The sequence below is a fragment of the Falco peregrinus genome, chromosome 12 (assembly GCF_023634155.1).
Source record: "Falco peregrinus isolate bFalPer1 chromosome 12, bFalPer1.pri, whole genome shotgun sequence".
Lineage (NCBI taxonomy): Eukaryota > Metazoa > Chordata > Aves > Falconiformes > Falconidae > Falco > Falco peregrinus.
Genome location: NC_073732.1, coordinates 20,768,448 through 20,792,537, shown reverse-complemented (window position 1 = coordinate 20,792,537; position 24,090 = coordinate 20,768,448). Strand labels below are relative to the sequence as shown.

Here is a 24,090-nt window from a genome sequence, read left to right as displayed (position 1 = left end):
AAAAATAAAAACCAAAACAAAACCCACACAAAACAAGCCAACTGAAGTAGAAGAAGAGTTTTAAAAGTGTTTATTGTCTAGGTAAGTTCAAGTGTGGGCCTTTTTGGAGGCCTGTTTTCCTGCTGTTTTCTGTTTGCTTTACAAGTAGCTTTAAGGCAGTGGTTGTGTTGCTGTGGAAAAAGTTACGCACTTCTTACAATGCGATTGCCAAAGATGTTGGCAGAACATGTGAAGGAGCTAATAGCCGGCAGACTACACAATACCAGTTGTACTTCAGCTGCAAGATTTCCAAGTAATTCAGTAGGTACAGGTCAGGTACAAAAAAAGGTGCTCTGTAATTTTGAATAGAAAAAGCACTGTTTTACTGACTTAAATCATATGCTCTTATATGACCTGAGATGACTATTTGATTAATAGTCGAGGTTGATCTTGAAATCAAGTATGCGTTTTTGTTTCCTGGGCTGCTGCAACGTAATCTAAAACTTATTTTGACAGTGAAGATACCAATTTATGAAAACTAATGGCTCTAACAACTCTTGTTTTCTTTATAAGAAAAGCGAATTAATGGCTTCTGAAGCGTTTTGCAGATCTTTAGTTCTCCAACAGCAAAATGAGAAAATAAGGTAAAGGTTAATTTATTTTATCTAGAACTTAAACCAGATGTTTTATGTAATAATGTATTGCGTACTGTAGAAGAAAGTTAAAACCTACATAAAGTTCTGATAGAAATTAATGCTAAGATTGCCAATATACCTTGATAAAGAAGTTAAGGCTTCTTAATTGATTAATCTGTAACTTGTGTGAAGCCTTTACTATGGCCTTCAAAAAAATTACTTAAGTCTTTTTTTTGTGTTTACAATGCTGGAGCTGCTAGCTCTGCTGGGTGGCTCTGAACCGCCAGCAGCCGCTTCTGCAGCGGTGTTGATGGGCAAGCTCAGATCTATGACTGTCAGCGACGGCCTGTGACCGGACCCTGAATTTGTGCTTCTGGAGGATCTGAAAGACAAAACATTGACCCATGAGTATACAGGGAACTCTGTACCTAAAATACAAGTTGCTAATGGTGGCATACAGTATAAACACTAGTGCTCAGTAGCTCTCTAGGTAAGATTCCCTGCAAAGATTGTTGTAGACATTGCCATTAATTGCTTAAGTAACCTGTGGGAATGTTAATCACAACTGACTCGGCATGTCATATGCACTATTAGTTGAACAGGGGAAGAAAGTATCAGTAAAAGCATACATGTCCGTCTTCCCTTTTTAATTAGGAAAGGGAGCTCACACTACAAAATACAAAATGTGGCTGGAGCTCAAACTTGTGCTTCTATATAATGTGAAACCACCTCTTAATTAGAGCATGGTTAGCAAAAATCCATGTAATTATTCTGTAATTACTGTTTTATAACTGATGGACGCTGAAGTAAACTTTGTGCTAGAAAAATTAGTAAACTTAAAGTGGGGCAGTATAAGGAGAAAGTTTTACAGAGTGTTCAGGAAGTAGAGACAAGATTGAGAAGGCCTTTAGGAGTCAGGAATTCTGTCATTTAGGGACTAATTTTACTGGTTTAAACTTTGACTGTAAAAAGGAAAAAAAAGCCCCCCAAAACCCCATTGCTTGCACATACCTCGTAGAAGCTAGTGAGCTTTGTGTGGATGGTGATCGAGAGCTTTGACTACCACCAGCAGAAGTAATTGTAGGAAGCTCTAAACTAGACTAGAAAATTTAGGAAAAAAAAAAAAAAGTTGACCTAACGGTTGTATAATAGGACTGGGTATATCAGGAGGGTTTATAATCCTTTGTATTAGAAGACATGTTGAAAGCAGATGAATGCTTTTTTCTGTCTTACAGTAGATAGAATTTATGGTTGAATTTAGGAGTTGCCCTTGAAAGATGCTCATCAGTAGACTAGAGCTACTGATCAAGATTTTGGTGGCAGTTAACTGGAAAGCTCACCTGGTGAAAGTACATTTGAAAGGGTGTAGTTAAATCAGGATTTGCTTCTAGAACATCAGCTAACAATTTGTCGATGGTTCTATTGAAGCTTTTCAATTCACGAAGATCAATGTCTCCTTCCTGTGTTTCTGTGTTAGTTTTCTTCAGAGACTGAATTTCTCTGGATAGTCTGGAACACTTTTAACACAAATATTTTTAAAGCATTGCTATTATGAAAATGCAACATACTTTCAGAAAGCTGCTAAGCTTTAAATTCTGTGGGTTTTAATTGTGCTATTGTTTATAAACATACTACTGTCTATGAAGTTATTAAGTTGTCATTAATTAACATACAAACCTGTTTTATTACCCTTTCTAGTTTTGGCTTTTGTTCTTCTGTGTCTTTGTTCAGCTGCAAAATAAGAGCTGCTTTTTCCTTCTTTTGCTCTTGGAAGAGGGCCCCCTTCTTCAGTAATACATCAAAATCTTTTTCCATGCTCTGCAAATTCATTTGAACAGTAGTTTTAGTTTATAAAGCAGTTCTGTTATCCTATCTTGTATTATTTGGTGGAAGGGCCTGTTATTGCTACTACTTGTTTCTAAGTGTAGCTCAAGCAATTAGTACTAATTACAACTCAAAACTTTCTGCCTGTTTAGTGTATGAATACCTGGATAAAGAGACCACCAGGTAGTTTAGATATCCTTAAAAAAACTACTTTAAAGGTACTGTGAATTAAGTTCTAAGTAGGTATTTTCAGATGTGCCTACAAACGATTGACTTGGCACAGTACCAACTTCCCAGTGCAAGCTATCCTAAGAAAAACAACATTGTTTCCTGTGGTAAGAGATGGAAAACTTTAAGTGGAATTAATAAAATCAGCTATGTAAGAGTGGCTTTTCTTAAAAAATAAATGAAAGGGTATGCATTAACACCTCATTATAGCCTAGGACTTATTCCCTGATGAAGATGTGTGTCTCGTTTCAGAGATGCTATTTCTTAAGGTATATGTCTGTGGTGGCAGAATAAGCAATAGGAATGTTTGTTGACCTGTAGCCAGTCACTTGGGGCTTAAGAGTCATCATGTGGGATATAACAGGGTGCCTTTGATTTCTTCTGCCTAAAATGTCACACATCAGCTGTTATTCCTAAGGGCCAGGTGGGCCCTTTGATAACAAGGGGAACCAAGAGTAAGTCCTTGAGGAGGAGCCTGAACCCAAGCTATCCTTTACGTGCATTTAGTGCTCAGCCTGCTAAGTTGGGTCAGCTGGCTCTCTTGAGCTAAATTAATACTGTTTAAACTGAAGTATCCTGAATGCTAATAAAACAGAATATGTTGCCCTAGAAAAATCCTGGGACATGGATGCCAGAGGACACAAGGAGTGTGAATTTTAATCTCTGCGGTACGAGGCAGGATGATACAATAGTGGTGTATGTGCACAGAAATACAACTGCTTTCTTGGCTGCCAAAATAGAGCATCTCTCAGCATGCGTCTGGGATTTTGAAACTTCTAGCTGTATGTGTCTAAAAAGCCAGAAGCCTCGTTGTGATTTAGAGGAAATGCAAATAAGCACTCAATTTCTGAAAAGAGAGGTACAGCATTCTAAAAAATTGTGTCTGTTCACACAAAGCATTAGATACAAAAAACAGGCAAAAATTTGTCCGAGAATTTCCTATTCTTTCAATAGGATGGCTTGGATGGATTAAGCTATGTGCTGCAGCCTTGTCTGTTTGGTCAAACTTTTGCTTGTATTTTACCTCAAGATTTTCCTGAAGTTCCTTGATCTGTCTTCGTTTGTATCTGTATTTTTCATCAGCAGCCTTTTTCTCCTCCTCTAGTTTCAACTTTTCCTCATATTCCTCATCTGTGATCCCAAACAATGAGGCAGCATTATTGCTGGACAAGCAGTGTATACAGCTCAATTTTTCACTTCAAAGTAAGTTACTTTAATGTGCATTACTGTGTTAGTGTTGGCAGTATTACAGAGACCTCGAGGTTTAAGGTTTTTTTGAATACTGTACTACTCCTTCCAAATCACTGTGGAAAACTGGCTTCATGAGAATGATTTAAGAGCTATTGTTTCCAGAGCCAGCAGAGGGCACAAAAGTTTAATAATCAAATATTTTCTAGACATTTATGTCATTTCTTATGGTGATACTTTTTATACACTCAGCAAAGTTCCCCTGATGGCAAGCAAGCTCATGAGGTCTAAGTGGCAACAGAAACAACAGATGAAGATACTTTCCAGAAATCTGAGGAATTTCCAATATACAAAAACTTGCAGTTACATAGTGTGTATTCTAAAATCTGCTGACACTACGCTACAGTAGTGCAGTTTGTTGTACTCTTACTCATCGTTTTCCCAGGTGACAGGTTACTACTTTTTTTCCCCCCCCACTTCCATGTGAAAATTCGAGATAATGATGGCGTAGCTAAGGGATCCACCTTCAGCACTACAGTACACGTACCCAGGCTGCTGGTATCATTGCTCTGGGTATAGTTTTGTGCCCCAGCTGGCTCAGTCTACTGCAAGAAGGTCAGCAGTGGCATGGCTTGTCCTTCTGAAATCTGAATTAATAACTGTGATGCATCGCTCCAGAGAAGGTAGTGCTTTTTGTACTGTGCAGTTCTATCCCAGTAATGGCTTTTCTCCCCCCAGTAATAATCTATTATGCTTTGCCTCTTCTGAGTGTTCCTACTTAGGACTGTTCACAAAATTTATATAATATACTCTTAGAGACTGTCACATAAGTTGTATATACACCCTACTGCATTTTCTTCTGTGCTTATTCTGATGGACTAATCATAGCAGCATGTGAATCACCTATGCTTTTTGCTGCTATTGGTTTAGTCTCTGTACGATTCATTCTTCTGTGCCAGGTATATAGTTGGGAAATTCCATGAGTTACACAGCAAATAGCAATTTCTATTTTACATACTTGTCTCAGTGACTTCCCTGAAGGAGTTCCGGTAATTGCTGTTGCAGTTATTGAGTACACACAAAGTGTTTTCCAGAGCTACAATTTCTTTTTCAGCTTTGCAGATCTTTGCATTTAAATCATCGCCTTCACGCTGTAGTGCTTCCTTTTCCTGTGCAGCCTGAAAATAAAACTGATATTTTAGGTGACTGCATGCATACTGAAAATACTAGGACAATTGTACAGGGAAAAAAATACCTGCAATTTATAAGGGTTAAAATCCTAGGCAGAATATGGGGCTTATCTGTGTTGTCAGGCCTGAACTGAGATCTGAGTTACGAGGTAGCTGGAAGGAGTAATTTGCAGTAGTGGAAGTTCTTTGAGGTATTTCATCCATGTGCATTTTGTTGTAGGTGTCTGCCTGTCCATCTAAGCTCACAAAGCCCTGATTAGCAGTATCCACACTGTGTACAAAGCAGCCTCCATGCTTCGCACTGCTGATGGGAACTGTAGCACACGCTTCACATCAGTTTCCTTTACCCACAGAATCCAGCTAAGAGTTGAGATTGTATGTTGTATAAAAACCACTGAAAAAGCGTCAAGTCATCCAGTTTGTCTGGGAATTACTCACTTGAAAGTCTTCATTTATCTGATCAGTGAGATTTAATAAACACAGCCAGCTGGTGAAGGGAAGCAGTTTCTATGGCCCTTCAGAACATCTGATACAGTGAAAAATCTGTGTAGTTGTAGAGGGTACACACCCCCAGTGACCACTGGGGTTTCACCCAGGGTCACTGCTGTGCTTGATCTCACAGTAGCACAAATACCATCATTAAGAAATTTAACACTTAAGAATCAGAAAAAGGTGGCCTTCACAGCCAAGATCACAGCTAGAAGCATTTTGCTTTAAGAGGAACTCTAAGAATTTGAGGAGATCAAAAATAATAGATTGTTGTTCCAGAATCAGGGTATTGCATTATGAATAAAGACTGATTTCATTTTTTTTCCAGTGAAAAGCTGAAGTATGCATAGGTGATAAACCTGACATTCTTCAAGGTATAAACACTATATGGTAAAACAAATACTTAAAAATAACTCTGAAATCTGTAGAAGAATTTAAGATCATGTGAGATTGTGATAAACTACTTTTCAGTTTTTAGTGGATTACCACATACGTGACCAGTACTACTTATGCCTTTATAAAAATTAACAAGCACTGAAGTGAAAATTTTCAAACTGCTCAAGGCTCCACTGACAGTAGGAGTGACCATGGAGATTCATGTGAAATTGCTGTATCGTTTTAATAACCAACAGCGTCAGATAGGTAAAACAACCAGACTGAAAGTGAGCAGTAGGCAAGGAGGTTGTCTTATTTACTTGAATAGAGCCCAGGGAAATCTGTATCTTAAATGCTTGAATTATAATGAATTATGTTAATAAAATACCTTAATTGCATAGTAGGTATGAGTTTTCTCCTCTTCTCCTTCAGGTGGCATCATGACAACAGTAAGAATTTCATACCTGCATCTCAGTTTATCAATTTTATTTAGGCGATCTTGAAATTCAGCACTGATTGATTTTGGGAAAAAATAAGTGGGGTGAGAGAGTGTTTCTGTGGGCAATTCTTGCTATAGCAACTTTACTGGTGTTATTCCAGCAGCCTGCCCGTGTACCAGGAGGCAGGCAGGGCAGCAGTTGTGCAGCTGCTGGTTTTTTGTTGCTTTCTACGTTCTCCCAGCCACAGTCATTTGTTTCTCTGGTTACCTACGCTTCTCTTGTAGTTCTGAACTGAGTCAAATTTATTTTCATATTCCAGATCTCTGCATCCTGGGAGGCTGTGCCACAGTCCTTCCCAAAAATGTTTAAAGGTTTGGCATTTAAATCCTACAGCTGCACAAGCTGCCCCCTGCTGCTATTATCTGAATATTGCCACTATAAATGAGCATAAGCAACAGTAGGCAACAACCCCAAATCAAATTACATGGAAGTATCAATTAGCTGTGTAATTATCAAAGGAAAAAAGCCACACAGTCTGTACTCTGGGTGTGCAGTTAAGCTTGAGTCACACTAAATCACTCTAATTTCCTATTGTGTGGGGTGTGGTTAGCAGAGTGGTGAATAAAAAGCCTGCCAGATTTCAGCAGTTCAGCTGCTGAAGGGTTGACTTTTGGCTGGATACAGATACGGGGATTTCAAAGCTAAAACTGTCCCAGATAACTTTTCCCTTCTGTCATCAGTGCAAAGTATGTCATAGTGCGGTTGCTTTAGAAGACAATACGTATATAACTCAGAAGATTTAATTTTTTTTTATACGACACATAAGGGAGAGCTCATTTGTTAAAGGCAAAGAAAACCCTAAACAGACAGACTTACTGTACCAGTCAAAGAAATTACAGTTTTATCAAGCAGCTGGGAATAAACTCTCTTTAAAAGCATCTTCTGTTTCACGTACTTTCTTATACCTCCAGACATATGATTGCACATTTCACGATTATTTTTTAAAAAGGCAGGGTCACACACGTGTCATTTACTTTAAGAAAATGTCTGCAGCTGAGTTTTCCTCTCAGTACTGCAGAGGATCCTCCCTAATGGAATAAAGTGTAATCTCATGTTCACCAAGTACTTAAAGCTGTGGGCTGGACTTCAGAGAAGGGATCTCTTGCTAGCCTCAACTGTCCCAGTACGTAACTTTGAGCAAGATTTTTTTCATCTTCAATTTCTCCAATTGGTGAAATGAGGTTAAATGCTTCAGTTTTTCAGTCCCCATATAAAATGTACTCAATAAAAGTTACAAGTTTAATTTATATAATAGTTACCGTATACGTTGCCGTTCCTGATCCACGAGTCTTATCTGGGAATCCAGCATTGCCTTATGAATCTTAATTTCCTCAGTTCTTTCTGCTATGGCTTTCTTTAACTCCAGTTTTTGTTTTTCCAGTGTTAAAACTTTCTCTGTTTTATTACACAGAGCATCTTGAAGACGGTTCAGTTCTAGTTTTAAGAGATTATCTTCAACCATCATCTCCTAAAAAATGCCATAAAGGTCTCAAAATAAGAAAGCATCGGGTTTTGTTAAGAGTATTTGTAACAGTTAATTTTTTATAAAGCATCTGTTATTTTATCTCTCATATATGTACAACTGTAAGACTCATTTTGCTCTGCATTTAGAAGCGTTCTCACTTTCTCATTTGCTAAACAGTTTACATGGCGAGTGCAATAGAGGTAGACTCTGACCTACATAGTTTTATACAAATTCATCAGACTTTCTAATTCAGACCAAGTTATGGGTGGGTAAGACTTCCATCTACAACTTCCTTTCAGTTTAGGTGGCTTCAAAGAGATTAAGCAGACCTTAGAAGGAAATTTCTGAAGCTGTTAATATCTCACTTGAACATTAGGACAGTCTCGGAATTTGTTTGATTCGGTAGGTCTACAAGTAGTGGTGTTAGATAAGCAAATTTTTATCTACCAAAGCTTATGAAAAGCAGCAAGAACTTCATTAGCATGCAAACACTTTGAATCATTTTTTGAAAAATCTCTTACGGATCCCAAACTCTGTATCATTTTTTCTCTGAGTTCTTTTATGCCATCAGCTTCTTTCTTTTGTCTCTTTAAATTTCATCCCCAAAGAAAAATTCCAGTTTAGAGAAAGAGAGAGTTTTCACTGAGGAGCGAGTGCACCAGTTAAGTCAATAGCAAAATTCTTTCCCCTGCTGCTTAGCCCCTGTATTGTTCTGCTACCTTAGTGCCTCCTTTAGGGAGGCTAAAACTTACTGCAGGAAAAAATATTCAGCAATTAGAGCATAGGGACCAGGGAGGGGATGGGTGGGTCTGTTTATCAAAACATGAGGAAAGGACTTCTATTTTATTTCAAATTTCTTAAATTGGAATATCAATAGATCCAAACCATCTGCTGGGGGAAAAAATTTCACAATTTAATAACAAAACTGTGCCAAACTTATTAGCTGGCATCACACATCAAGAAAAAAAATACAGTGTTAATTAAAGATGTCCTTGAACAGTAAACACATTTCCTATTTTAAAGGCAGGGAAAATATCCACCTGACCAGGTGGATATTGTGGTATAAGTAATGTGTGATTAAACTGATAACCCAAACAAACTTCATGCTTTATACCGGGGAGAAAAAACACTGTGCCTAGTAAGGTAACAGTGATGAAAATAATTGCAAAGTTTGGAAAGCAAGGTGTAGTCAAGAAACTACAGAGAGGGTTCTTATGGATATAGTGATATATAGCACTGTGGGAGGCAGACAGCAGCCTTCAGATTAAGTCATGAGTTCATGTTTTAGAAAAAACAAACGTGTCCTGTGTTACTAATGTTATGAAATAATACTGTACCTGCTTAATGGCTTTAGCTTTTTTTAGTTCCTGATCTGATCTCTCATTAAAAAGATTTAGTTCATTTATCTTGATCATCACATCACTTGTTTCTTCTCCTGTCTTATCCATTGCTCTCTTGATGAAATGGACATCACTCTGTTTTCAAATAAGTTAATTTATTTCAGTGAATGTAAGTTGCAAGAAAAGCTACCAGTTCATTTTAAATGAGATATTTTTAAGTCCTGGATCACAGGAACCACCATCATCTTCTGTCCATATACTGCTCTGCAAACAGTGCCTAGAGTGCTGTTGCAATATTAAAGTCATTGCTTGTTTTATTTGGAGCGTAGAAACTGTTATTTATACAGTATAGATCTTGCAGCCATTAAGGCAATTCTGATACAATCATGTATTTTGGTCTAGATGAAAAAAAAAAAAAAAAATCCTGGCATGTCTGACCATGACTTTTATGTCTAGAATTCATCTTCATAAACCCACCTGTCTTTGATAACACTCCAGAGTATGAATAAATTCCTGGAGGTGTGTTTCAATGTTTGTCAATTATATTTGCTGCTCAAATTGTCTATCTCCTCAAAACTGAAGTGTGGGCACCGGTTGCCCGACCTTAAATCTTGTTATTGCATGGAACTGCAGTTAAATGGCTCTTCTATGTGCAGGTTTTTCCCCTCACTAAATAGGTCAATTTTTTTCTTAACTATCACTTTGAGAAACCACTTGGGTATGTTTCATTAAAAACCTGACTTTTGTCTCTGTACAGTTTCTCTTTGAAAAGAGGTTTATAAATGTGCTAAAATGTAGCTGATCAAGAAACATACATTTTTTATGAAAAGAAATTATAAATTGGCTACAGAGTAACTGACTGGTTCATAGCTACAAAAAAGGTAAGGGTATTTTTTGAGAATTAATGAGGGTCACTGGATAGTGGAAAACCAGAGAACAAGCATGCATATGCAAAATTTGCACACATGAATAAAGACCAAAAAAATAGTATTTCTGAACCACGTATCAGGATTGGGGTCAACTAACTCAAATGCTGTTACTTTGTACAATTTTAAATGCAACTGTACTTTTTTTATGAAAAATAAAAAGTAAGTAGTAGCATCACAGAATAATATTCTCCTATATCTACATGGTCCTAACAATAAACTCAGATGTTTCCAAGCAGTCAATCACATCTTGACATGAAAGCTAAGCTTGCCTTTCCAATGTTTCAGTGCTTGTCTTCATGCTAAGGTGTCTCAGTTGTGCAGTAATGACCTATTTTTCTGGAAGGTAGAGGGAGCATACAAAGTTTTCCACACAGTTTACACAAAATTCATTTATCTGTTAATCTAAAACCAAGGTATTAATTTATAAGACCCAATCTACTTAATTCACGGAAGTTTCCAGATGTTACACGGTCAACCTGATGTTCTAAGGAAGCTACCTGAAGTTTCTTGTGCTGTGCATTTAAAACATTGTACATGTTTTTCTTTTCTTCTAAGGTTTTCTTAAGTTCAGCAACTTTGGCTTCCAAAACTTGTTTTTCATCTTCATTAACCTCCCCTTCTAACCGTGACAGCCGTCTCTGAACTTGCTGAATATGAAAATCCTGTTAAAATAATTTTTGAGAGAATTCATCGTCTGAGATAAGCAATTACAGCCTTCCTATAAAGCTAAAACACTGGATATAAACTTGGATCTAAATGTTGGCTTTAGGACAGTCACCCAATTAAGCTATTGTTTTTATAATAATTTATGGCTTATAGACCTCATTAGGAGAATATTCTTAGTTGACTGATGCACAGTGATGGTTCAGGAGTAATCTTCCAGAACAGTAACAAAGCATACTCGGCACAGTCTGCTGTAGGGAGGCTTACAGTGGAGTTGCCATCTTGCTGTTACCAGAAAATGCTTATATAAAAGCAAATTTTCAAAGTGGTGCATAGGAAATAGACACAAAATCCAATTAGTAAATAACAGGATTTTGGCATGTACCTCTTGTATTGCTTTAAAAATTTACCCTGAGGTGTCTGTGGTTCAGAGGGATCAAAGTAAAGAACTGATTGGAGATTAGTGGGAAAAGCAGCAGATCCAAAAAATAATGAAATACACAAGCGCATGATGTAGGTGATACTACAGAAAGTCTCCATTTTATCCATACATGTAGAGACAGGAATAAATGCAGACTTCAAATCATACTGCACAGCACTTCCAAAATGGTAAGATGTAGACAAACATTACAGAACTCAAGCTATTTATTCTTGTTAGACCCAAGAAACAATGATGGTATGAATGTTAACATTTTACCTGATTATATATCAATTCTTGTTGTTTTAATCCATCTGCATCAAGTCTGTGCAGCCGACTTTTAAGATTTTTAAGTGATGTTCGACTTCCCTCAATTTCTGCTAGAACACACTTCTCCTTATCCTTCTGCACCTTTAACTCTTGAGTCTTCTTGAAAAGTAGTTCTTTTAACTGGTTCATTTCTGTTTCTTTTTCCTGGTGACAAATTAATAATTAGAAGTAAGTAAGTAATCACATCAGAAGTAATTTCTGAGGAATTACTTGCCTTTATTAAGCATATATAGGAAGATTAAAAAATTTCAATATTATATCCATTAATATGAACATGGAATTTCTTAAGTCTTCAGAATGGTTGGCAGGAAAAGTCTTTGATTTAAAATTATTTATTTAAAAAAAAAAAATTTGGATCCTACCCCACTATTACATGACCTTTTTTCCCCATTATAGGAATACTACTGATTTTAGCCTTTCAGAAAACTAAAATCCTGCCACTTCTTCCAAAAGACCCCTCCTTATTGCTTCCAGTATATGTGAATATTTGGAGAAATACGTGCCATTTACACCTACGTCAGTGCAGGAAATTAGGTTTTAGTAGGGTTTGCTACAGTAAGACAATGCTGAACATTTCAGGTAACCTGAAATGTACTGAAAACAAACAAAATTGAAATTATTTTCTTTCTATAACCCTAACAAGGAAGACAATGTCAGTCTTTCCCTCCTACCACCACCACACCACCCCCCCCAAATATCAAAGACCTTCTAAAGCTCAGGCTGTGCAGCATACTAGCTTCCTGTAAGGTACATCTCTAAAACCAGTGACGTGACATCACAGTGCTGTTCCAAAAGACTCATTTATGTTTAGCTCAAGCCTGGTACAGAGTTTGAAGATGCACGTTTAAATTAATATAGCAAAACACCTTAGAATTCACATTTCTGCACTGATTAAAAATGTGCTTATTCTTGATTTTATAGGTATACATGGTGAACTTCGCTTGCGAACCATCTTGCTGGTTTTAACAATGGTGAAAGGTAAGTCAGCTCCCTCTCTAAGAGTTTGTAATCACATTCTACCAAACAGATTTTTTTTCTTGTATTTGAACTTGCTGTAGGTCAAATTCCAAATCCAAAACTCAGGAAGTAAAAAAGCAGGTGTAAGTTTAATATTAAATTGTTTATAGCCTGTAGCATTTCACACTGATGTCAGTGGGCTTTAGATCATGCCTGAACACAGGAATTTAATTTCAGAAGTAAACTGTTCTTATGCATGTGCCCAGTTCTGAGCTCTTTCTGAAGCTAATGACAATGATGAATTTGTCTACTAAAACTGGATCACAATTTGACCTTCATTTCATAGTCTTTCTTGCATATCTAAATTCATTTATTTAATAGAAATTGTTTCTCTCCCTTTAAGTGAGGTCGTTAATAGAGATAAGATATTCAGTAAGCTTCACTGTGCTGCACTGCTTTGCCACAGATTGGAGAGAGAGAAGTATCTCAGAACTAAAGCGCAAAATGGTGACATTTCATCCACATTGTTCCTTAAATATCCTTTCACAGTAAATTAATAGATGCAGCAAATAGCCATGTGTGTCTAATGGTGATGGAAAGCATGTTTCTGACTAATACATCACAGACATTGTTCAAGAACAGTTCATTCTAGTTAAAATATTACCCTGAAGCTGTGGAGCTGCCAGGCTCAATGTCATCTTAGGTTATCCGCCACAGACGCAAGTAAAGAAACTCTGCTAATGGTTTGGCCACCCTGGTAACAGTCTTAAGGGGAAGCAAATAAGGCTTTTACTTCCATAAATCGTTATATGATTACAATTTGTTTTCAGATTATCTGAAAAACCAAAACAGTGAGTAAGGCCTGTAATTCAAGAAACTCTCTGTAAAGAAAGACATCCCCTCTCTAGTTTCTCTAAGTATATTTAAGATGTACAGCTAATGCCTGTGGGGTTACTAAGTTTGAAAAATAACAGTCTGCTGCAAGGGATTATTTCACATACATGCCACAGGAAACAAAATAGGGGGGAAAAAAAGGTATACAGTGCTATGCACAGACACAGCTTTATTGTCATGTGTCGGAACACCTGCTGACATGTTAATTTAACGTGGTCATTTTACTGTGAAGAAGGCTTCAGCATATCCAATAGTTGAATTGTCCAGCAAAATGTAAAAATAAAAAAATTGTATCAAGTTCAGTCAGAAGTTAAGCAGTAGAATATTTTTAAGAGAATTAGTAGCAAAATAACAAAACAGTAGAAACATTTTCTGAGATGTGGGAAAGTTCAGATCATTGCATTACAACATTGCATTTATTCAAAAGCCCTTTGCAGTTAGTCACGTGATAATTAATTAGGATATATTTATTCCTATACTTAATTTGCAATGTAAGAAAGAAGTGGGTTTTTAATTTTTTTTAATAAAAAGTATTATTAGACATGTTAAAAAGCAGACACCATATTACAGCTTATGCTTGTCAATTTCCGTATCAAAAATTTTTACTCATCGTGAAAATGAAATCTGAAGTGAGCCAGTAATTCTTTAAATGTCCACAAGTTAGATGTATCAGAGTATCACGTAGTAGAATTAAAATAATGAAGAGGAGACTAGGCCAGCCAAATTGGATTAAAAGATCTCAAAATCTTTTTAAACGTCAGTTTGCCAAAATTATAGTTCTTCACACGTTTCTAACTTTCAGTGGTGTTTTACTAAAGCCAAGAATTGTCAGTGGTAATGCTACTGAAAAGTCATTCTGACAAGATGAAAAGGAAGTTCAAGGACCCTTGTTCCTCAGTAGTCCATAAAATAGAATGTTTAGAGGCAAATTCCCCAAAGGGCTAAGCAAAAATACAAGATTTTGAAATTTTTCAGTATTGTTACAAAGCAGAAGCAAAACATTAATGTGTCTTTATAACAAAATTTGCCCAAATTTTATTTCAGTCAAGCCGAGAAGTTGTAAGTAGCTTTTAGGTGATGTTAGAGATAAATGCCTGTTCAGTACACTGGCAGAGTCAGAATTCTGGTTTTATATCTGATCTGTGCAATGCCAGTGCCAGTATCATATATTAATATATGGGGACATCATCTTCTGAATTACTAGGACCACTTATTTTCCTCCAGTTTCCCCAGCACAGATACCAGCTTATCTATATGCACATTACTTCATCATTTGATGAAATAGCTACATATCATATTAATACTTAAACATTTATGGATTAAAATGAGTGTCCTAGATAGATGTTGCAAATTCAAATGAAACCTCATTTGCAGAAACCATGAAAAACATCTCACCTTGACAATTTTTTCTTCTTCCTTGAGTATTTCTTCCATCTTCAAAGCTTTGTCTTCTGAACTGAGTGTCTCCTCAGTCACAAGCTTCAGCTTATTGGAAAGACTTGCATTTTTTCCATTAAGAAAGCTTAACCTAAACAAAATTACACAATTTAACAAGTTAAATGTACATTGCATATACAACACTGCCAAAAATAGGCAGCATACCTTACTAAGCAGTTGCCTAATAAAGCAAGCTAAACTTGAACCTATGATAACCAAGGCCCTAACTGATCTTTTCATGCCCTTCAAAAACAAGGATTACCAGGAGTATTTCCTAAATTCCCTGGTGCCAGAAACTGTGCAGAGCATAAAGTAACCAGAAAGTTGGAGGCTTTAATCATGAACATTATTTAAGGTTCTTTGCTACCTCAAGGATTTGATTATACTATTAACCCTTACAAATGGTACTTTTGAAGGTCTGTTTCTTACCTGGCTTGTTTTTTCTGTATTTCTTTCTTCAGATTGGTTACTTGTGTTCTCAAAGACTCTAGATCAGAAGCAGTTCTGTCCACAGTGGATTTCAAAGCATCCAGCTAACAAATTACAAAATGGAGCAATTGGGTTCTTTATTTACTTTGGTACATGTCAGGATATTTTACATTGTAAGGGAGCTATTTATTGGAAAGTATTCTGTTTCTTTTTAACAGTGTTTTCCAAATAGGAAGTGCTGCAAATTCTGAGGTGCTGTAAATCAGCGCAGCTAGTAAACTCAATAGATTAATTTACTTAATCTGAATACTAGGACAAAATACTTAAGAATACAGAATGAATTACAAAGGTGCTGTGGGCTGCAATTCTTGTCCAGCAGCAGCTGCATAAGTGGAACCATGGTTTTATAGAGCACAGCTGACTGATGAGGGTCTTTGTAAACATGGGATACCCTTATATAGCTAATAAATATTTCCAATTCAAACTTTGTTGGGTACATAAAATTATTTTGATTAAGATAAGGGTACATTGTGACAAAAATAGACAATTAATTTGGTAAAAAAATACATGACAGCATACACTTATTAAACAGGATAGGGATACTTTGCAATCGGTAGGTAGCTCATTAGTCTTCACAGTATCACTTAACAATGGATGTGTAATTGTCTTCACTTTCACAGATGAAGAAACCTGATCAAGGGTGTATGTAGCTGGTTTCTCTCTGTACCAGAATGAGGAACCAGGAGGTCAGGCATCTGTTGAACTGTAAGTCTGTTTCTTTCCCTGTTTCTCACTTGCATGCCACAGATGTTCTAACACCTAATAATTGGAGACTGTTCTCATTATCACATTATGTAGTTTTAATTGTAAAAAACTTCAAGCAAGAATCTCACAGCTTAGAGATGAAAACCTACCAATCCTGTGAACCCTCAAGTTTGTGTGAATTATAGGGTAATCTAATAGCCTACACCTTGTTTGAGCTACCTACAGTTTAATTAGGGTATCAGTTTGAAGCACCTGCTACAGAAAAGGTATCCAAAGTTAACGCAACAGCAGGTGCATTGTGTTTTTTTTTAAATCACAAAGCTTGCTAAGTAGCCCAGTGTTACCATTTTCTTGTTAACAGAAAAATGTACTAGATGATACGAGTGTATCCCTTCTCAACAGAGCCATGACATTTGAATACCTCTTAGAAATACTTATACAGATATTTTAGTAATTAAGCAGTGCAGCTCATTCCTAGCTTTAAGTGCAGATTAACTACAAGTAACAGAGTAAGTACAAACAGCAGCAAGCATGGCTTGTTCACAGGGCAGCCCTATCCTGCTGCCTCTTGATTAGAAAGCCATATGAAAGTAAGTTGGGTTTTTTTATTTTCAAGAATTTTAACCTGACTACAAGGGCCATCAACACTCACTTCTGAGAGCACAGGATAGAAACTGTTTGGAATCCCGAAGAGCTTTCTCTCATCTTTATACGATACTGCAGTCCATGTATGCTGAAGGCAAGACATGCCTCCTTCTGAAGCATCTAACAGTGTTACACCATTTAAAAGAAAATTCATCCATTTTATACCAACACAACAGAGAATACAAGCTAATCTCTTCACCAGTATCAATGACAGAATTAAGCTGAGGGTTCAGATCCAAATTATCATGAGTACACTGGGAAAAGCAGACATTTTGTTGAATTAAAGCCAAAGAAAAGCAAATGCTATTCCTGTATTTCCTCCATCTATTCAAAAGTTATACTTTCAGAACGGTTTGGTCATCCTTACCTGATCCTGCAGCTGAACCCTGTAAGTATCCTGAGTTTGAGACTCATTTTGGAGGCTGATAGCTTCCCGTTCAGCAGAAGAAATTTTCTTCTCATATTCCACATTGTTAAGAGTTTCATTTACCAAAAAGGAATTCTTCTCTTTCAGCACAATTTCTTTCTTTCTGATCTCCTGTTTTATCTCTGTTATTAGCTATCACGATAAAAACATTTCAGATGGCTTGCACTAGTTAAGATGTGTTAAATTAATAGAGTACAACCAGAAGACAAATTGCTATTAAGACTACTGCTTGCATTAGACAGCCCATATATCACATCATCCTTACATCCTTAAATTACTTCATTCTGGTCATATATCACAAAAACAAATACTACAATTGTTTGGATTGGCAACTTCCAAAATATTCCAGTAACTTCTAAAAAAGATAACACTATGAACTTAGGTGAAATAAAAATAGTTTTTGATTGACTGAATAAAGAAGAAAAACAAGCTATGTGAACAAAACTTCAGATAGACTTGACACAGAGGAAATGTAAGAGGAAAATTACCAATAGTAGTGATGCTTACTCTAGCTGACAGATTTACAGCTATTCGATGAAAATTGTTTATTTTGAAGGGTTAAGTAAAAGATAGCTACTGGGAAAATTAGAGTGTAGTTCTAGTGTAAAAGAACAAAACAAAACTGTTTACAAAAGCACCAGTGGGACTATTCTATGGACTACTGTATATGGGAGATTGGCCACTGCTGGGGTATTTTTGTTATTGCTTTTTTATATCTGTTTGTTGTTTGTGCTTTGCAGGAACCTTCTGACCTGAAATACTATGAAATCCAAAATACTTCAGCTAAATTAGACCCTTATATTTTGTGTTTGGTAGTATTTCTTCTGGCTTGTCATTCTTCTATTGTTACTTTATTTTTTTAGTGTTATATCTTAAGCCTGTTTAAACCATGTTTCTGCTCAGGGTATATGTAATACCCGTATGGGCAACTTAAAGCTGATATTCTTTCAGCAGGAAAATATCATACCAGCAGAGCTAAGGATTTAGGTAGAGCCTTCTTGTACATGCAGTTATGCTTTCCCCCACCTTCAAAAAAGCCATTGTTACTTTGGAATCCACATTTATAAAATTTTTCTTTACACTGATCCTTCAAGCTTTTTCTGGTGCATCTGTTCTATTGCCCTGCAGCACTTTCAGTAATACCTGAACTTGGAAACACCTTAATAAAACAGAGGTAAATACAAAGAGAACACTGAACATTAAAAGACCCAATCATTCTACATGTGAATGGCAAAATCCTTATGAATATCATAGACACAAAAGTAGGCTGATATACTGATATGGATCAGTTAACAGCAGTGTTACCAAAGCACAATGATCAATCTGTTGATCCCTTTTTTGCATCTGTTGTACTGCATTCTCCCACTGCCTTATGACTTCTTGCCTTTCTTGATGTACTCTGCGAAAATCTTCAACTGTCTTGTCAAGCTCTATCTGTTCAAAAGAAAGCACCCTCATGATTTCTGATATTAAAAATTCCACATGTAACAGGGTATCTTCAAGAACCTTAAGCACAAACCTGTGCTGTCATGGTTTCTGTAAGCTCATTATCAAGAGCTCTGCGCTTGTGATTTGCTTGCACGGTCAACTTTTCTACTTGAAGGGTTAATGCCTAAAATGAAAGGATACGAATATAAAATCTATTTGAAAACAAATCTGTAATGTCTTATAAATTCTTAAAGCTCTGCTACATTTAGGGGTGGAATTATTGAGCCATCAATTTTATTGTGTTTTAGAGAACAAAAAACTGAGAATCTTAGCTTCCCAAATATTTGGTCATACAAGAAGCCAACCTCTTGTCAGCCCTTGGGACTGGATTGCAGCAAGGCCAAAGTAACCCTCCACTGTGTATAAATGTGGATGTGGTTTCCTCAGCATCAGATATTTCACTTTACTCTTCCCACTATGCTGTGTGACTTGCTAATGTAACTGATATCAGTGAGACTGTGCAAGCTAAAGTTTTTGAGTTAAGTATTTAATGAGTAAAAATCAAATTTCTCCTCCTTGTATTTAAAGGCTCAAAAGAATATTAACCAGGGTTACTTATCTCTAAATTAAAAATATACTTGAGAACTAACCCTTACAAAGTCTGAACTTGTGACTGGAGTCTCTATTTATACCATCTTCCATTATTCCAGACAGCTTTACTGCAGTAACTGTACTTTTTTCTCAGTAATATTAACAAATTCAGTTCTAATGGGAAAGTCCACACTATTTGTCCATATTTGGCATGCATTTTTGAACAAAGTCCTCTCAATTCAGTAGCAGTTTTCTAGACTTGATTATCTATTTGTGCACTTTCTCAGAAAAATTAAAACTTCAGTTTTACCCAGATGACCAAATTAATGTCTTCCACTTATGCCTTTCACCTTTTGTAAAACCTGTTGTCTCTGATATATATCTGATCTCTCTCTCTTTATAAAGAACCTCATATGGAATAGCACTGTTGTGCTAAGCAGAAACCAGCGTAAAAGCACTGTTGTACAACATCTTGTCTCAGTCTTAACCTGATTTGACAACATAACAGGTCTTCAAATGCTAAAATGGTTTTCTGTTTTGTCTCGGAAAATTGCTGTCATTTCTACTTACTCCTAGTTTCCCTTCATCTTGTTGTGCATACTTCTGGATTGTGATAACATCATTATCTTTACGATTTGATTCCTTTATCCAACTGTCCAGAACATCCTCATGACAGTTCATCTGTTGTTTTAAATTTTCCAACTTCTTAGTGGTTTTATTTATAGTATTCTAATAAAATTAGATAGAAAGAGTTAATATTAAAGTGTCCAATATTTTTGAATAGTAATCAAAACAACCAGTTCGAGCTATTTTCACACATACTGTTGTCAACAGAATTGCTAGTTTCCTTTTTTATTAATTGTGTGTTACACTTGAGGAACACCAATAGATGTCCTGTTCTTAAAGAAGACAGTTATCACAAACTTAAAAAGCAAATAATACTAAACAGAAAAGTCAACCTCTGGTTATTCCACATAATAAACTGATCTGAAACATCATAGGTTAAAATCTGTCTCTCTTACATTGAGGCTCAGTTCTTAGATCCTTATCCTGCATATCAATTTACAGATGGCCCTACATGACAAGGGACTTCCTGACACAAACATGAGAGAATCCAGACCCAGCTGAATAGCAAGGATATCTTCATCCTGCTACCCATTCTGAGAAACTGGAGTTTACAGACCTAACAAGAAGAAAAAGAGCAAATAAATTAAAAAGTAAACATAATTTAAATTCTTCATAGAAAGAAAAAGAGATAGTTCCATTAATCAGGAAAAAAACTGTAATTAGATAGCATTAGATTATTATTTTTTTTTAACGTAAAGCAAATTTTTGATCTTGAACTCATGCCCCAAGTATATTTTATGTGGAGAAGAAGATTTGCTACCAACAATTTAATTTTTAAACCATAAAGAAAATACCTGCAAGAATTAACAAAATGGTGATATGGATGTATCTGGCATTAAGAACAGAAGTCTTTCAATATCTACTTAATATTTGCTAAGTCTTGTCCAATCTATGCAAGGAGATCCTCAGTGTCATACTACTTGCCTACACATGGAAAAGCACATCCAGATCATCTATTATAGTTTAGAAGTCTTAATTATAATCAGTTATTCTGGACTTGTATTTCTGTAAGCACAAGCGAGCACAAGTCATAAAATCTAATTGCAATATGGGTGTTGTCTTACAAAAATTGTAAACCTTACTTCTTGACTGTTTTTCTTCTCTCTTAAGGAAACTATCTCATCTTCCAGTTGTTTAATCTCACTTTTGAGGCGTTCGCATTGTCTCTCGGCAAGGACTTTAAAGTGCTGTTCAGTTTCACTTTCATTCTCTCGAGCTTTGTAAAGAGACTAGAGAATAATACATACAGTTCAGCATTTTACAATAAACAATAGGCATACATCATAAAAAAATCCCTCTTCTTACATACAACCAAATCCCAAGAGAATGGTATGATATCATCATGTAAATATGGGAATTTTCAGAGCAAATTTATCATTTGGATTTTAGTATCTCAAACATATGTATTCTAGTATTTGTATAGGCACACACATTGCATTGTATCAGATATCCATAGATCAACCGTTCGTAGTCCTAAAAACTGAATTGAAGGATTTTTCACCCAAAATTCAGAATCTTAATCTTTCAACATCAAAACCTTAGTCTCTTGATAAACAGCAAATTTACAGCAGGTTCAGGAGGCACAGCAAAAGAAATAATTTTATTGTTTTGTGCTGAGACAGACCACCACCAGGCTGCCCTATAGCAATATCTCTGTACTGTCTAATTGTTCTGACAAAAGTGATTTAAAAGTGGGGGTTTCCCCTTGTATAATAAGAAATCTATTACTAGAAGCTTCACTTAAATCATAAAATCATAGAATATTTTGGGTTGGAAGGGACGTTTAATGGTCATCTAGTTCAGCCACGCTGCAAACAAGCAGGGACAACTTCCACTAGACCAGGCTGCTCAGAGCCCCCCCATCCAGCCTGACCTTGAGTTTCCAGGGATGGGGCATCTACCACCTCTCTGGGCAACCTGTTCCAGTGTTCCACCAGCCTCATAGTAAAAAATGTCTTTCTTATATCTAGTCTAAATCTACCCTCTTTCAGTTTAAAACCATCACCCCTTGTCCTATCACTACATGTCCTACTAAAAAGTTTGTCCGCATCTTTCCTATAAACCCCTTTAGGACTGGAAGGCTGATGCTCTAAGGTGTCCCCGGAGCCTTCCCTTCTCCAGGCTGAACAACCCAACTCTCAGCCTGTCTTCCCAGGAGAGGTGCTCCAGCCCCCGATCATCTTTGTGGCCGCCCCTGGGCTCGCTCCAACAGGTCCATGTCCTTGTTATGTTGCGGGCCCCAGAGCTGAATGCAGTGCTCCAGGTGGGTCTCACAAGAGCAGAGCAGAGGGGGAGAGTCACCTCCCTTGGCCTGCTCGACATGCTTCTTTTGATGCAGCCCAGGAAAAGGTTGGCTTTCTGGGCTGCAAGTGCACATTGCCAGGTCACGTCCAGTTTTTCATCTGCCAGTATCCCCATGTCCTCTTCTGCAGGGCTGCTCTGAATCCCTTCATCCCCCAGCCTGTACTGATACCGGGGGTTGCCCTGATCCAGGTGCAGGACCTTATACATGGCCTCATGAGGTTCACATGGGCTCCCGTCTCAAGCTTGTCTAGGTCCCTCTGGATGGCATCCCATCCTGCAGGCATGTCAGCTGTGCCACTCAGTGTGGTGTCATCGGGGCACACTCAAACCTACGGCATTGATGAAGCTATTACTGGTGCCAGTACAGACCCCTGAGAGACACCACTTGTAACAGATTAAAAGTTTAACACTTGAATCTAGCACCAAAAATATTTAAAGTTGTTCTGCTGCAGGGAAGTTTCTTCAGACTTTTTCACCTAGGATATTTTACATGAAACGTATGCAGCTTTGACTCAGGACTCTTCAGAAATCTAAAGGACCCAGTATGGCCAACTAGAGTGTAAGCACAGACTTACAGCCTTAACCATTTCACTTCATTTTGCATGTCCATGAATTAACTCTTCACTCACATTTCACAACTAACTCTTGACCATTAAAAAGGCTATACATCTGGTTTTCTCTTTACACTGGTTAATGTTCCCTGACCAATTTTTTTCTTATCATCTACAGAAGTCCCCATTCGTAAGGGATTCAAAAATGCATCCTTCTTGGCCTTCTTCTAGGTACAGTCATTGGATCTCGGAGGGTCTTTTTAATAATATCGCCGGTACACAGTGTAACTTGGGTTTCCTGTGAAAATCCTAGAATAAAGGCCTGACAGATCTCTAACACAGCTGGCGAAATGTATAGCGATACCAACCACAGAAAGACGCTCAGGTGACAAGTCTGTCTGGTCAAACGGATCTGCTAGAGGCAGCAATTTACCTGGGTGAAGCTTAACTCTTGTCTTAGGTTTTTGGAATGAGACGCCATCGCTTTTGTGCGCTCTTCAAAGTCAGCCAACTCATTTTGCAGGTCTGCCTTTTCCTTTTGCACCTTCTGCAGCTATTTAAAAGTTAAAACGGCCAAGAGACTAGTTTTAGTCGAGTGCTATCACCTGCAACTCCTTAAAAACAGAGCCATTGCAATTACTGGTCGCAAAATACAAGAAGCGTGCGCCACGTTCCGTGACAGACTGAGACGCGGGCGGGAGGACGGCGCGCTGCTGAGGGAGCCCTGCCCGCCCGCTGAGGGGCGAGGGCTGCCCGCGCCCCCCGCCCCCGCCCGGCTGCCAGGCCAGGGCCTCGCTGCCTCCTTCCCCCCGCGGAACCCGGGCGGCCCTCCCCGCTCCCCCCCGGCGGAGGAAGCTGCGGCCGCCCCGCGCCCTGAGGCGGGCGGGGAGGGGAAGGGCAGCGCGCCGGGGCCCCCTCAGAGCCGGGGGCACGGCCCGCGGGGTCCGGGTCCTCGTCCTCCCCGGCCGCAGCCCCGCGCTCACTTCGTCCTCCAGCGCCTTGTTCTCCGCGTTGGCCACGGGGACGGCGTAGCCATCGTCCCAGCGGAGCTCGGCCAGCACTGAGGCGGCGGGGCGGCGGCCGGCGCTGCCCATGGCTGCTGGCGGCGGCAGGCAAAGGGCAACCGCGGCCGGCGTCGCCGGGCGCTTGGCAACGGCCACCGGCCAAACGGGAAGTGGCGGGGGCGGGAGGCGGCTGCTGCTCCGCCCCGGGACCGGCCCTTCCCGCCCGGCGGCGGCTCTGCCGTGCGGCCCGGGGCGCTGCCCTGGGGAGCGGCCGGTCTGTGCCAGCAGCAGCTCCTCAGCAGCGGCTGGCGGGGTTACCGAGCCGCCTGTAGCCGTCAGGCCCGGTGCCCGCGGCTGGCGTGCGGCCGGGCAGCTCCTTAGGGGCCCGCGCCAGAGCACCGGGCAGTCACAGCACCGGGCTGGTCACAGCTGCCGCAGCTCGGGGATCAGGGCCGCTCACCTGTTGCTGGTAACACCC

At 38.4% G+C, this 24,090-nt stretch overlaps 1 protein-coding gene and 1 long non-coding RNA gene across 3 annotated transcripts; one reads left to right on the top strand and one right to left on the bottom strand.

Moving 5' to 3' along the window:
• Positions 1-42: 42 nt before the first annotated feature.
• On the bottom strand, positions 43-23,712 carry CCDC39 (coiled-coil domain containing 39). Its single transcript, XM_055817216.1, has 20 exons — positions 23,592-23,712; positions 23,042-23,161; positions 20,836-20,982; positions 19,697-19,855; positions 18,627-18,719; positions 18,413-18,541; positions 17,048-17,239; positions 15,271-15,374; positions 14,800-14,932; positions 11,503-11,697; positions 10,640-10,804; positions 9,211-9,348; positions 7,668-7,876; positions 6,297-6,420; positions 4,873-5,032; positions 3,691-3,797; positions 2,292-2,432; positions 1,955-2,131; positions 1,626-1,714; positions 43-996 (listed from the first exon to the last, which is right to left on the bottom strand). Exons 1-20 carry the CDS (start codon positions 23,700-23,702, stop codon positions 831-833), a joined length of 2,859 nt encoding a protein of 952 aa, XP_055673191.1. The 5' UTR covers positions 23,703-23,712; the 3' UTR covers positions 43-830.
• On the top strand, positions 968-18,337 carry LOC114010922 (uncharacterized). 2 transcript variants are annotated; one of them, XR_008749416.1, is made up of 4 exons: positions 968-1,104; positions 12,475-12,531; positions 15,951-16,035; positions 17,848-18,337. It is a non-coding gene; the product is annotated as an uncharacterized LOC114010922 (long non-coding RNA). The 2 variants fall into 2 exon arrangements; XR_008749417.1 differs by lacking the exon at positions 17,848-18,337 and adding an exon at positions 16,652-17,015.
• Positions 23,713-24,090: the final 378 nt, after the last annotated feature.